Source organism: Mandrillus leucophaeus, unplaced genomic scaffold (genome assembly GCF_000951045.1).
Source record: "Mandrillus leucophaeus isolate KB7577 unplaced genomic scaffold, Mleu.le_1.0 Scaffold238, whole genome shotgun sequence".
NCBI classification, from domain to species: Eukaryota; Metazoa; Chordata; class Mammalia; order Primates; family Cercopithecidae; genus Mandrillus; species Mandrillus leucophaeus.
The window spans coordinates 1287740-1302185 of record NW_012102454.1 but is presented as its reverse complement, the minus strand read 5'-3'; the positions used below and the strand labels follow the sequence as shown (position 1 = coordinate 1302185).

Genomic DNA, 14446 nt, shown 5'->3' with positions numbered 1-14446 from the left:
AGGTAGGATCTGGTACAAGTGTGAGGATCTGGGTCTCTCTATGTCTGAGCAGGTAGGATCTGGTACAAGTGTGAGGATCTGGGTCTGTCCATGTCTGAGGAGGTAGGATCTGGTACAGGTGTGAGGATCTGGGTCTCTCTATGTCTGAGCAGGTAGGATCTGGTACAAGTGTGAGGATCTGGGTCTGTCCATGTCTGAGGAGGTAGGATCTGGCGCAGGTAGGAATCTAGTACAGGTATGAGGATCTGGGTCTCTCCATGTCTGAGAAGGTAGGAATCTGTTATAGGCATGAAGATCTGGGTCTGTCAACGTGTGAAGAGGTAAGATCTGGATCTGTCCATGTCTGAGGAGGTAGGATCTGGATCTGTCCATGTCTGAGGAGGTAGGATCTGGGTCTGCCCGTGTCTGAGGAGGTAGGATCTGGGTCTGCCCGTGTCTGAGGAGGTAGGATCTGGATGTGCCCGTGTCTGAGGAGGTAGGATCTGGCATGAGTATGAGGATCTGGGTCTGTCCATGTCTGTGGAGGCAGGATCTGGAGCAGGTATAAGGATCTGGGTCTTTCTATGTCTGAGAAGGTAAGATCCGGCCCTGGTATGAGGATCTGGGTCTGTCAATATCTGAGGAGGTAGGAATCCAGCCCTCATATGAGGATGTGGGTCTCTCCATCTCTGAGGAGGTTGAATCTGGTACAGGTATGAGGATCTGGATCTGTCAGTGTCTGAGGAGGTAGGATCTGGCCCAGGTATAAGGAGGATCTGCTGAGGAGGTAGGGTCTGGTACAGGTGTGAAGATCTGGGTCTTTCCATGTCTCAGGAGGTAGGATCTGGTGCAGGTATGAGGATCTGGGTCTGTCCATGTCTGAGAAGGTAGGATCTGACCCTGGTATGAGGATCTGGGTCTGTCAGTATCTGAGGAGGTAGGAATCTGGCCCTGGTATGAGGATGTGGATCTCTCCATCTCTGAGGGGGTGGAATCTGGTACAGTTTTGAGGATCTGGGTCTGTCAGTGTCTGAGGAGGTAGGATCTGACCCTGGTATGGGTATCTGGGTCTGTCCATGTCTGAGAAGGTAGGATCTGGCCCATTAGGATTATGAGGATCTGGGTCTGTCAGTATCTGAGGAGGTAGGATCTAGGTGCAGGTATAAGAATCTGGTACGGTCAGTATCTGCGGAGGTAGGATCTGGGTGCGGGTATAAGGATCTGGATCTGTCAGTGTCTGAGGCAGGAATCTGGTACAGATAGGAGGATCTGGGTGTGTTCGTGTCTGAGGAGGTAGGATTTGGTGCATGTATTAGGATCTGGGTCTGTCCATGTCTGAGGAGGTAGGATCTGGCACAGATACAAGGATCTAGGTCTTTTAATGTCTGAAAAGGTAGGATCTGGCCCTCATTTGAGGATCTAGGTCTTTCAGTATCTGACGAGGTAGGAATCTGGTACAGGTATGATGATCTGGGTCTGTCAAGTCTGAGGAGGTAGGATCTGGCCCTGGTATACGGATCTGGGTCTCTTCATGTCTGAGGAGGTAGGAATCTGTTATAGGCATGAGGATCTGGGTCTGTCAATGTCTGAGGAGGTAGGACCTGGCTCTGGTATGCGTAACTGAGTCTCTTCATGTCTGCAGAGGTAGGATCTGGGTCTGTCCATGTCTGAGGAGGTAGGATCTGGCATAAATATGAGGATCTGGGTCTTTCAATGTCTGAGAAGGTAGGATCTGGCCCTGATAGGAAGATGAGGATCTGAGACTGTCAGTATCTGAGGAGGTAGGATCTGGGTGCGGGTATAAGAATCTGGAACTGTCAGTATCTGAGGAGGTAGGATCTGGCCTTGGTATGAGGATCTGGGTCTTTCAATATCGGAGGAGGTACAAATCTGGTACAGGTGTGAAGATCTGGGTCTCTCCATGTCTGGAGGTAGAATCTGGTACAAGTGTGAGGATCTGGGTCTGTCTATGTCTGAGGAGGTAGGAATCTGATACAGGTTTGAGGATCTGGGTCTGTCCATGTCTGAGAAGGTAGGATCTGGCCCTGGTATGAGGCTTATGAGGATTTGGGTCTGTCAGTATCTGAGAAGATAGGATCTGGGTGCGGGTACAGGTATGAGGATCTGGGTCTGTCAGTGTCTGAGGAGGTAGGATCTGGTACAGGTGTGAGGATCTGGGTCTCTCTGTGTCTGAACAGGTAGGATCTGGTACAAGTGTGAGGATCTGGGTCTGTCCATGTCTGAGGAGGTAGGATCTGGAGCAAGTATAAGGATCTGGGTCTTTTTATGTCTGAGAAGGTAGGATCTGGCACTGGTATGAGGATCTGAGTCTTTCAATATTTGAAGAGGTAGGAATCTAGTACAGGTATGAGGATCTGGGTCTCTCCATGTCTGAGGAGGGAGGAATCTGTTACAGGCATGAGGATCTGGGTCTGTCAGTGTGTGAAGAGTACTGTCTGGCCCTGGTATGATGATCTGTGTCTCCCCACGTCTGAGGAGGTAGGATCTGGGTCTCTCCGTGACTGAGGAGGTAGGATCTGGCATGAGTATGAGGCTCTGGGTATGTCCATGTCTGTGGAGGTAGGATCTGGAGCAGGTATAAGGATCTGGGTCTTTCAGTGTCCAAGAAGGTAGGATCTGACCCTGGTGGTATAAGGATCTGGGTCTGTCAGTATCTGAGGAGGTAGGAATCTGGCCCTGGTATGAGGATGTGGGTCTCCATCTCTGAGGGGGTTGAATCTGGTACAGGTATGAGAATCTGGGTCTGTCAGTGTCTGAGGAGGTAGGATCTGGCCCTGGTATGGGCATCTGGGTCTGTCCATGTCTGAGAAGGTAGGATCTGGCCCATTAGGATTATGAGGATCTGGGTCTGTCAGTATCTGAGGAGGTAGGATCTGGGTGCAGGTATAAGAATCTGGTACGGTCAGTATCTGCGGGGGTAGGATCTGGGTGCCGGTATAAGGATCTGGATCTGTCAGTATCTGAGGAGGTAGGATCTGGCCCAGGTATGAGGATCTGAGTCTGTCCATGTCTGAGGAGGCAGGATCTGGTACAGGTATGAAGATCTGGGTCTCTCCATGTCTCAGGAAGTAGCATCTGGTACAGGTATGAGGATCTGGGTGTGTCCATGTCTGAGGAGTTAGGAATCTGGTACAGATAGGAGCATCTGGGTGTGTTCGTGTCTGAGGAGGTAGGATTTGGTGCATGTATTAGGATCTGGGTCTGTCCATGTCTGAGGAGGTCGGATCTGGCACGGATATCAGGATCTAGGTATTTTAATGCCTGAGAAGGTAGGATCTGGCCCTCGTTTGAGGATCTGGGTCTTTCAGTATCTGAGGAAGTAGGAATCTGGTACAGGTATGAGGATCTGGGTCTGTCAGTGTCTGAGGAGGTAGGAACTGGCCCTGGTATACGGATCTGGGGTCTCTTCATGTCTGAGGAGGTAGGAAACTTACAGGCATGAGGATCTGGGTCTGTCAATGTCTGAGGAGGTAGGACCTGGCCCTGGTATGCGGATCTGGGTCTCTTCATGTTTGAGAAGGTAGGATCTGGGTCTGTCCATGTCTTGTGGTGTCTGCGGAGATAGGATCTGGTGCAGATATAAGGATCTGGGTCTTTCAGTGTCTGAGAAGGTAGGATCTGGCCTTGGTATGAGGATTTGGGTCTGTCAATATCTGAGTAGGTACGAATCTAGTACAGGTATGAGGATCTGGGTCTCTCCATCTCTGAGGAAGTAGCATCTGGTACAGGTATGAGGATCTGGGTCTGCCTATGTCCAAGGAGGTAGGATCTGGTACAGGTGTGAAGATCTGGGTCTGTCTATGTCCAAGGAGGTAGGATCTGGTACAGGTGTGAAGATCTGGGTCTGTCTATATCTGAGGAGGTAGGATCTGGCCCTGGTATGGGGATCTGGGTCTGCCCATGTCTGAGAAGGTAGGATCTGGCCCTGGTATGAGGCTTATGAGGATTTGGGTCTGTCAGTATCTGAGGAGGCAGGATCTGGGTGCAGGTACAGGTATGAGAATCTGGGTCTGTCATTGTCTAAGGAGGTAGGATCTGGCCCCAGTATGAGGATCGGGGTCTGTTCATGTCTGAGAAGGTAGGATCTGACTCTGATATGAGGATTACAAGCATCTGGGTCTCTCAGTATCCGATGAGGTAGGATCTGGATGCTGGTATAAGGATCTGGATCTCTCAGTATCTGAGGAGGTAGGATCTGGCCCTGGTATGAGGATCCGAGTCTGTAAATGTCTGAGGAGGTAGGATCTGGTACAGGTGTGAGGATCTGGGTCTGTTTATGTCTGAGGAGGTAGGATTTGGTACACGTATTAGGATCTTGGTCTGCCCATGTCTGAGGAGGTAGGACCTGGCCCTGGTATGAGGATCTGGGTCTCTTCATGTCTGTGGAGGTAGGATCTGGGTCTGTCCATGTCTTAGGAGGTAGGATCTGGCCTGAGTATGAGGATCTGGCTCTGTCCATGTCTGTGGAGGTAGGATTTGGTGCAGATACAAGCATCTGGGTCTTTTAATGTCTGCGAAGGTAGGCTCTGGCCTTGGTGTGAGGATCTGGGTCTATTAATATCTAAGGAGGTAGGAATCTAGTACAGGTATGAGGATCTGGATCTCTCCATGTCTGAGAAGATTGACTGTGGTACAGGTATGAGGATCTGGGTCTGTCAGTGTCTGAGGAGGTAGGATTTGGCCCTGGTGTGAGGATTTGGGTCAGTCAGTGTCAGGAGTTAGGATCTGGCCCTGTTATGAGGATCTGGGTCTGTTCATGTCTGAGATGGTAGGATCTGGCCCATTAGGATTTTGAGGATCTGGGTCTGTCAGTATCTGAAGAGGTAGTATCTGGGTGCGGGTATAAGGATCTGTATCTGTCAGTATCTGAGGAGGTAGGATCTGGCCCTGATATGAGTATCTGAGTCTGTCAATTTCTGAGGAGGTATGATCTGGTACAGGTATGAGGATCTGGGTCTGTCCATGTCTGAGGAGGTAAGATCTGGCACAGATATAAGGATCTGGGTCTGTTCATGTCTCAGGAGGTAGGACGGTGCAATTATAGGGATCTGGGTCTATCAATGTCTTGAGAATGTAGCATCTGGCCCTAGTTTGGGGATCTGGGTCTTTCAATATCTGAGGAGGTAGGAATCTGGTACAGGTATGAAGATCTGGGTCTCCTCACAACTGAGGAGGTAGGAGTCTGTTACAGGCATGAAGATCTGGGTCTGTCAATGTGTGAGGAGGTAAGATCTCTTCCTGATATGACAATCTGGGTCTGTCAGTGTTTGAGGAGGTAGAAATCTGGTACACGTATGAGGATCTGCATCTGTCAATGTCTGAGGAGGTAGGACCTGGCCCTGGTATGAGGATCTGGGTCTCTCCATGTCTGAGGAGTAGGATCTGGATGTGCCCGTGTCTGAGGAGGCTGGCTCTGGCATGAGTATGAGGATCTGGATCTGTCCATGTCTGCGGAGGTAGGATCTGGAGCAGGTATAAGGATCTGGGTCTTTCAATGTCTGAGAAGGTACGATCTGGCCCTGGTATGAGGATCTGGGTCTTTCAATATCTGAGGAGGTAGGAATCTGCTATTGGTATGAGGATCTGGGTCTTTCCGTGTCTGAGGAGGTTGGATCTGTTACAGGTATGAGGATCTGGGTCTGTTCATGTCTGAGAAGGTAGGATCTGGCCCAGTAAGATTATGAGGATCTGAGTCTGTCAGTATCTGAGGAGGTAGGATCTGGCCCTGGTATGAGGATCTGGGTCTGTCAGTATCTGAGGAGGTACGGATCTAGTACAGGTGTGAAGATCTGGTTCTGTCTATGTCTGAGGAGTCTGGTACAGGTATGAGGATCTGGGACTGTCAGTGTCTGAGGAAGCAGGATCTGGCCCTGGTATGAGGATCTGGGTCTGTCCATGTCTGAGAAGGTAGGATCTGGCCCTGGTATGAGGATCTGGGTCTGTCCATGTCTGAGAAGGTAGGATCTGGCCCTGGTATGAGGCTTATGACGATCTGGGACTGCCAGTATCTGAGGAGGCAGGATCTGGCCCTTGCATGAGGATCTGTGTCTGTCAATGTCTGAGAAGGCAGGATCTGGTACAGGTGTTAGGATTTGGGTCTGTCCGTGTCTGGAGGTAGGATCTGATACAGATGTAAGGATCTGGGTCTGTCCATCTCTGAGGAGGTAGGATCTGGTACAAGTATGAGGATCTGGGTCTCTCCATGTGTGAGAAGGTAGGAATCTGGTACAGATACAAGGATCTGGGTCTGTTTAGGTAGGATCATGTCTGAGGAGGTAGGATTTGGTGTGGGTATTAGGATCTGGGTCTGTCCATGTCTGAGGAGGTAGGATGTGGCACAAATAGAAGGATTTGGGTCTATCAGTGTCTGAAAAGGTAGGATCTGGCCCTGGTATAAGGATCTGGGTCTTTCAATATCTGAAGAGGTAGGAATCTGGTACAGGTATGAAGATCGGGGTCTCTATATGTCTGTGGAGATAGGAATCTGTTACAGGCATGAGGATCTGGGTCTGTCAATGTGTGAGGAGATAAGATCTGGCCCTGGTATAAGGATCTGGGTCTGTCAGTGTTGGAGGCGGTAGGAATCTGGTACATATATGAGAATCTGCGTCTTTCACTGTCTGAGGAGGTAGGACCTGGCTCTGGTATGAGGATGTGGATCTCTCCATATCTGAGGAGGTAGGATCTGAGTCTGTCCGTGTCTGAGGAGGTAGTGAGGATCTGGGTCTGTTCATGTCCGCGGAGGTAGGATCTGTGGCAGGTATAAGGATCGGGGTCTGTTCATGCCTGAGAAGGTAGGATCTGTCCCATTAGGATTTTGAGGATCTGGGACTGTCAGTGTCTGAAGAGATAGTGTCTGGGTGCCGGTATAAGGATCTGGATCTGTCAGTATCTGAGGAGGTAGGATCTGGCCCTGGTATAAGGATCTGAGTCTGTCAGTGTCTTAGGAGGTAGGTTCTGGTACAGGTGAGAGGATCTGGGTCTGTCCATGTCTGAGGAGGTAGGAATCTGGTACAGGTATGAGGAACTGGGTCTCTTCATGTCTGAGAAGGTAGGATCTGGCCCTAGTTTGAGGATCTGGGTCTTTCAATATCTGAGGAGGTAGGAATCTGGTACAGGTATGAGGATCTGGGTCTCTTCATGTCTGAGGAGGTAGGATCTCTCCCTGGTATGAGGATCTGGGTCTGTTCATGTGTGAGGAGGTAGGACCTAGCCCTGGTATGAGGTTCTTGGTCTCTCCAAGTCTGAGGAAGTAGGTTCTGGGTCTGTCCATGTCTGAGGAGGTAGGATCTGGCATGAGTATGAGGATCTGGGTCTCTTCATGTCTGCAGAGGGAGGATCTGGCTCAGACATAAGGATCTGGGTCTTTCCATGTTTCAGAAGGTAGGATCTGGTCTTGGTATTAGGATCTGGTACAGGTAGGAGGATCTGAGTCTCTCCATGTGTGAGAAGGTAGGAATCTGGTACAGCTACAAGGATCTGGGTCTGTTCATGTCGTCATTATGGGTCTGTCCAGACATCTTTCAATGTCCAAGGAGGTAGGAATTTGGTACAGGTATGAGTATTGGGTCTCTCCATTTCTGAGGATGTAGGAATCTGTTACAGGCATGGGGATCTGGGTCTGTCAGTGTCTGAGGAGGTAGGACCTGGCCCTGGTATGAGGATCTGGGTCTCTCCATGTCTGAGAAGGTAGGATCTGGTGCACATATAAGGATCTTGGTCTGTCAGTGTTGTGGAAGGTAGGATCTGGCCCTGGTATGAGTATCTGGGTATGTTAGTATCTGAGGAGGTAGCATCTGGCCCTGGTATGAGGATCTGGGTCTCTCAATATCTGAGGAGGTAGGATCTCATACAGGTATGAGGATCTGAGTCTTTCAATATCTGAGGAGGTAGGATATGGCACAGGTGTGAGCATCTGGGTCTGTCTGTGTCTAAAGAGTTGGAGCTGTGTGCAGGTATGAGGCCTTGGTTCTGCCAGTGTCTAAGGAAGTGAGGCTGGGCACAGATATGAGGCTCTAGGTGTGTCCATATCTGAGGAGGTAGGATCTGGTACCAGTATGAGGATCTGAGTCTCTCCATGTCTGAGGAGGTAGGATCTGGTACTGGTATGAGGTTCTGGGTCTGTCAGTATCTGAAGAGATAGTAGTCTGCTGCAGGTATGAGGATCTGAGTCTCTTCATGTCTGAGGAGGTAGGAATCTTGCAGGCTTGAGGATCTGGGTCTGTCAGTGTTTGGGGAGGTAGGACCTGGCCCTGGTATGAGGATCTGGGTTTCTCCATGCCTGAGGAAATAGGATCTGGGTCTGTCCCTGTCTAAGGAGGTAGGATCTGGCGCAGATGTAAAGATCTGGGTCTTTCAGTGTCTGAGAAGGTAGGATCTGGCCCTTTTTTGAGGATCTGAGTCTTTCAGTATCTGAGGAGGTAGGAATCTGTTACAGGCATGAGGATCTGGGTCTGTCAATGTCTGAGGAGGTAGGACCTTGCCCTGGTATGAGGATCTGGGTCTCCCCAAGTCTGAGGAGGTAGGATCTGGGTCTGTCCATATCTTAGGAGGTAGGATCTGGCATGAGTATGAGGATCTTGGTCTGTTCATTTCTGAGGAGGGAGGATCTGGTGCACATGTAAGGATCTGGGTCTGTCAGTGTGAGAGATGGTAAGGTCTGGTCCTGCTATGAGGATCTGGATCTGTCAGTATCTGAGGAGGTAGGCTTTGGCCCTGGTATGAGGATCTGGGTCTGTCCATGTCTGAGGAGGTAGGATCTGGTACCAGTATGAGGATCGGGGTCTGTCAGTATCCGAGGAGGTAGGAATCTGGTACAGGTTTGAGGATTTGGGTCTGTCTCTGTCTCAGGAGGATGACCTCGTACAGGCATGACTATTTGAGTATTGCAGTGTCTGTGGAGGTAGGATATGGTGTAGGTGTGAGGATCTGGGTTTGTCCATGGCTAAAGAGGCAGGATCTGGTACAGGTGTGAGGATCTGAGTCTGCTCACATCTGAGGAGGTAGGATCTGACCCGTTATGAGGATCTGAGTCTGTCAATATCTGAAGAGGTAGGAATCTGGTACAGGTATGAGGATCTGTGTGTGTCAGCATCTGAGGAGTTCGGAATCTGATACAGGTGTGAGAATCTGCATGTCTCTGTATCTGAGGAGTTCAGAATCTGATACAGGTGTGAGAATCTGCATGTCTCTGTATCTGAGGAGGTAGGATCTCATAGAGGTGTGAGGATCTGCATGTCCCTGTATCTGAGGAGGTAGGAATCTGATACAGGTGTGAGGATCTGCATGTCTCTGTATCTGAGCAGGTAGGAATCTGATATAGGCATGAGGATCTGCGTGTCTCTGTATCTGAGGAGGTAGGATCTGATACAGGTATTAGGATTTGGGTCTATGTCTGAGGAAGTAGCATCTGATACAGGTATTAGGACCTGGGTCTCTTTAAGTGTCTGAAGAGGTTGGATCTGGCCCTGGTATGAGGATCTGGGTCTGTCAGTATTTGAGGAGGTAGGATCTTATACAGGTATGAGGATCTGGGTCTTTCAATGTCTGAGGAGGTAGGATCTCATATAGGTATGAGGATCTGGGTCTTTCAATGTCTGAGGAGGTAGGATCTGGCACAGGCATGAGCATCTGGGTCTGTCCATGTCTAAAGAGTTGAAGCTGTGTGCAGGTATGAGGCCTTGGGTCTGCCAGTGTCTGGGGAGGTGAGGCTGGGCACAGATATGAGACCCTGGGTCTGTCCATATCTGAGGAGGTAGGATCTGGTATGAGTATGAGGATCTGGGTCTGTTCGTGTCTGAGGAGGTGGGACCTGTGACAGGTATGAGGCCCGGGGTCTGTCCGTGTCTGAGGAGGTGGGTCCTGGCACAGGTATGAGGCCCGGGGTCTGTCCGTGTCTGAGGAGGTGGGCCCTGGCACAGGTATGAGGCCCTGGGTCTGCTGGTGTCTGCAGAGACAGGGCCCAACATCTCAGGGAAGACCCCGGTAAGCTCTTCAGTTTGTCTTGTGGCTGTGGTCAGTTCCACGTGTAGTCTGCCCTGTTGGTCTTCCCGTGTGTTGCCAGCGCCTGCCTGCTGCTGCCTTGCTTCCTGGAGGTGGGTTGGGCCAGGGCCCTCCAAGATGCCCCTGTGCAAGACCAGGGACAGGGTTTCCGGCAGGAGGTGGGGGGCGGGGTGTGCCGGCCCTCCCTCAGCACCTTGTCCTGTCTCTCCTAGTGGGTGGGAGGACGCTACTCGCTGTGGTCAGCCATCGGACTCTCCATTGCCCTGCACGTGGGTGAGTGTGTATGTTTCTGTGTCTTGTAGCCCCTGTGGGAGACAGGGTAGGGGGCTCGTGTCCCTGAACATCATGCTGTCCTCACAGGCTGCTGGCCTCTGTGCAGCTGGCTGGGATATTTATTTCATGTCCATAAGGAAGGTCTGGGTTTTTTTGGGTGTGCGGGTCAGCCCCCGTCTCTGCCCCTCACACCTGCAGTCCTGTTTCTCTCCTATCCTAGGCAGAGTCAGATCCCTGCACTCAGGGCCACCTCTCACTGGAGGGGCTTTGTCTAGGCCTGAGTCCTCCCGTGTCGTGTCTTCTGGCTCTCCATGCAGCCTTCCTTGGTTGCAGAAGGAGCTGTGCCCACTGCCCACAGGACGCAGGGTGTGGCTACTTCTGTTGACTCTGCTTTTGTGTCACAGGTTTTGACAACTTTGAGCAGCTGCTCTCGGGGGCTCACTGGATGGTGAGTGCTGAGGCTGGTTCTCTGCCAAGTGCTGGCCAGAGGCGTGTGTGTTGGTCCTGGTCCCTCCCCTTTCTCCCCCACTGTCCTGTCCCTCCCCCTCCCCGTGCAGCTGCTCAGCTTCCACTCACCCTGCTCCTGTTTCAGGACCAGCACTTCCGCACGACGCCCCTGGAGAAGAACGCCCCTGTCCTGCTGGCTCTGCTGGGTATCTGGTACATCAACTGCTTTGGGTGTGAGACGCATGCCATGCTGCCCTATGACCAGTACCTGCACCGCTTTGCTGCGTACTTCCAGCAGGTACCAGCTGCCAGACCAGGCCTTGGAGTCAGCAGGGCCTGTGGGGGGTCTGGGAGGCCCAGGAACCTGGGTTTCAGCTCCTCCAGGAGCTCTTTGCCCCATTGCCCTTGGGCCTGGCCAAGGTCCACCTGTGCTCCTTGTCTCAGGATGAATCTTTGTAACTGAGGTTGGTTCCATTTGAGTGTCATCTGAGTTTGACCACCATGGGAGGGGCATGACTGGTGATCATGTCGCCCTGGCTAGGGAGGTCCTGGCTTGGCTCAGGGGATGTTTCTCAGCTGGGGTCACTTCTTTCTTGCACATCACTATGCATGCCCAACATAGTGTCTGAGGACGTAGGATCTATCCCTGGTATGAGGTCCTAGGTCCATTAATATCTGAGGAGGCAGGATCTAGTACAGTTACGAGGATCTGGGTCTGTCCATGTTAGAGGAGGTGGGATTTGGCCGTAGGGTGGGGCCGCAAGCTGGAATCCCTTGTAGCCCATAGTGCCTTTATGTCTCCAGAAAAGCAAGTCTCTATCTAGTCTGTGGTAGCCTCTTTGGACTACGTGGTCCTCTTCTCCCTTGGGATCTCCAGAGCCCCCAAGAGGCTTAGCAGCCCCTTTCCTAGTCACATTATGTCCCAGAAAGCTTTTCCACACCTGTCCCTGCTTTTTTTGTTTTGAACAGATTCTCATTCTGTCGCCCAGGCAGGAGTGCAGTGGCGCGATCTTGGCTCACTGCAACCTCCGCTTCCTGAGTTCAAGCGATTCCTGTGCCTCAGCCTCCCAAGTAACAGGCATGCACCACCATGCCTGGCTAATTTTTGTGTTTTTAGTGGAGATGGGGTTTCACTATGTTGCCCAGGCTGGTTTCGAACTCCTGGCCTCAAGCGATCCACCTGCCTTGGCCTCCCAAAGTGCTGGGATTACAGGCATGAGCCACCATGCCCGACCCTGTCCTTGCTTTTGTTTAGTACAAAGCCGGTCCCTGTCCAGCAGCTCTTGAGTTGCTTTGGGCAGGTACAGAAGGCTTCACCAACACCTGGAAGCAAATCCTGTGGTTGAAGGAGAGGCCAAGGTTCCCCAAATCCCAGCTGCCTTGGTGAGGGTTGCCATGACCAGGGCCCAGGTGGGTACCCAAAGCCTAGCGTCTAGTTGAGGTGACAGCCCTCAAAGGCTGTACTCTAAGCCGGGCGTGGTGGCTGATGCCTGCAATCCCAGCACCTTGGGAGGCTGGGGGGGGCATTGCTTGAGGCCAGGAGTTCAAGACCAGCCTGGGCAACATAGCGAGACCTGGTCTCTACCAAAAAAACCCACAAAAACTAACAATAGCTGGGCATGGTGGTGCGGCACCTGTAGTCCCAGCTACTTTGGAGGCTGAGGCAAGAGGTTTGCTTGAGCCCAAGAGGTCGACGCTTCAGTGAGCTACGATTCTATCACTGTACTCTAGCCTGTGTGACAGAGTGAGACTCTGTCTCTTGGGGGAAAAAAAAAAAGCTGTGCCCTCTGGACCCCAGCCTGTTCTCCCTTAAGAAATGAGTTGATTTTGTGACTGATTTTGTCTTTAGGGAGGTCCTTGCCTGACCTCCAGACCCACCTTTTCCTGGGCATGAGTCCTTCTTGCACCGTGGCCTAAGCTGGAAAGGTTGGGAGGCTGTGTCCTCACGGGTGTGGGGAGGAAGGGGATCGTGCCTGTGGACACGGGTGCGGGTCCGCCTCATGGGGCCAGGGCAGGGTGGGTCTGTCTGGAGCATCTGGGCAGAACTTGGGCGTGGTGCAGGAAGGAGCAGGATTTGGGTACAGTGTGTGAAGGATCAAGATTTGCAGGTAGAGGGTTGGGTTTGTTTTTTTTTCTTTTCTTTTTCTGTTTTTTTTTTTTGAGATGGAGTTTTGCTCTTGTTGCCCAGGCTGGAGTGCAGTGGCGAGATCTCGGCTCACCACAACCTCTGCCTCCCGTGTTCAAGTGATTGTCCTGCCTAAGCCTCCCAAGTAGCTGGGATTATAGGCATGCACCATCACACCTGGCTAATTTTGTATTTTTAGTAGAGACAGGGTTTCTCCGTGTTGGTCAGGCTGGTCTCAAACTCCCAACTTCAGGTGATCCGCCTGCCTCGGCCTCCCAAAGTGCTGGAATTACAGGCTTGAGCCACTGCGCCCGGCTTCTTTCTTTCTTTTTAAATGTTCTTTCATTTTGCCAAGGGCTGGGTTTCTGTTCCTTTTCCAGGGCGACATGGAGTCCAATGGGAAATACATCACCAAATCTGGCACCCGTGTGGACCACCAGACAGGCCCTATTGTGTGGGGGGAGCCTGGGACCAATGGCCAGCATGCTTTTTACCAGCTCATCCACCAAGGTAGGCCCGTGTGGCTTGGGCGGGTTGGGTTTGGGGGGGGAAGGGTTTTTCCGGAGGGGTTTTTTCCTTTGGTTCGTTCCCTCCTCTAGGCTGTATGGCTAGCTCCCATGGGCTGGGGTCATGTGGGTGACCACAGTGCCCTTCACAGGCACCAAGATGATACCCTGTGACTTCCTCATCCCGGTCCAGACCCAGCACCCCATACGGAAGGGTTTGCATCACAAGGTAAGAGCCCCCATCTGGCCCCATCTGGAGGGTCTGGCTCACATTGCACCCAGACCTCTGGAAACCTGATGCATTGGTTAACAATCACGTTAGTTTTCTATTCCTGCCATAACAAATTACAACAAACATGGAGGCTTAAAACAACACTCTTTTTTTGAGGATGGGGAGTAGGGACAGAGTCTTGCTGTGTTGCCCAGGCTGGAGTGCAGTGGCGCGATCTTGGCTTACTGCAACCTTCCCCCTCCCAGCCTCAGGTGATTCTTACGCCTCAGCCTCCCAAGTAGGTGGGACTATAGGCACTCACCACCACGGCCTGCTAATTTTTATATTTTTGGTAGAAGGTTTCACTGTGTTGGCCAGGCTGGTCTTGAACTCATGACCTCAAGTGATCCACCTGCCTCAGCCTCCCTAAGTGCTGGGATTATAGGCATGAGCCAACGCACCTGACCTATCTCAAGAGTTTCTGAAGCTCAGATGTCCAGCAGGCCCTGCTGTATCTCTGCTTAGAGTCTTGCAGGCTGAAATCAAGGTGTCATCAGGACTGTGTTTCTTTCTGGAGACTTTAGGGGGAAGGCCTTTTCTGTGCTTGCCAGGTGGTTGGCAGAATTCATTTCTGTATGTTTGTGGAACTGAAGTCCAACTTCTTGCTGTGGGCTGAAGGTCCTTCTCAGATTCTCAAGGTCACCTGCATTCCCTAGCTTGTGGGCCTCTTCACTGCAGAGCCAGCAATGGCAGGTTAAATCCTTCTGAAGCTTTGATTCTGGCTTGCCACTTCTGTTGCATCTCTCTGACTGACTTGTTTACCTTCTGTGGGGAAAAGAAAGATCAGACTGTTACTGTGTCTATATAGAAAGAAGTAGACAT

The 14446-nt window shown here is 51.5% G+C and overlaps 1 protein-coding gene across 1 annotated transcript in view; it reads left to right on the top strand.

The window, feature by feature from the left end:
• Positions 1–14446, top strand: part of GPI (glucose-6-phosphate isomerase) — a 52606-nt gene that overhangs the window by 34744 nt on the left and 3416 nt on the right. The window contains exons 11-15 of the mRNA XM_011982322.1: positions 10215–10275; positions 10680–10723; positions 10868–11020; positions 13228–13357; positions 13506–13618. Coding sequence (XP_011837712.1) covers positions 10215–10275; positions 10680–10723; positions 10868–11020; positions 13228–13357; positions 13506–13618 — 501 coding nt within the window. The remainder of the gene's footprint in view (positions 1–10214; positions 10276–10679; positions 10724–10867; positions 11021–13227; positions 13358–13505; positions 13619–14446) is intronic.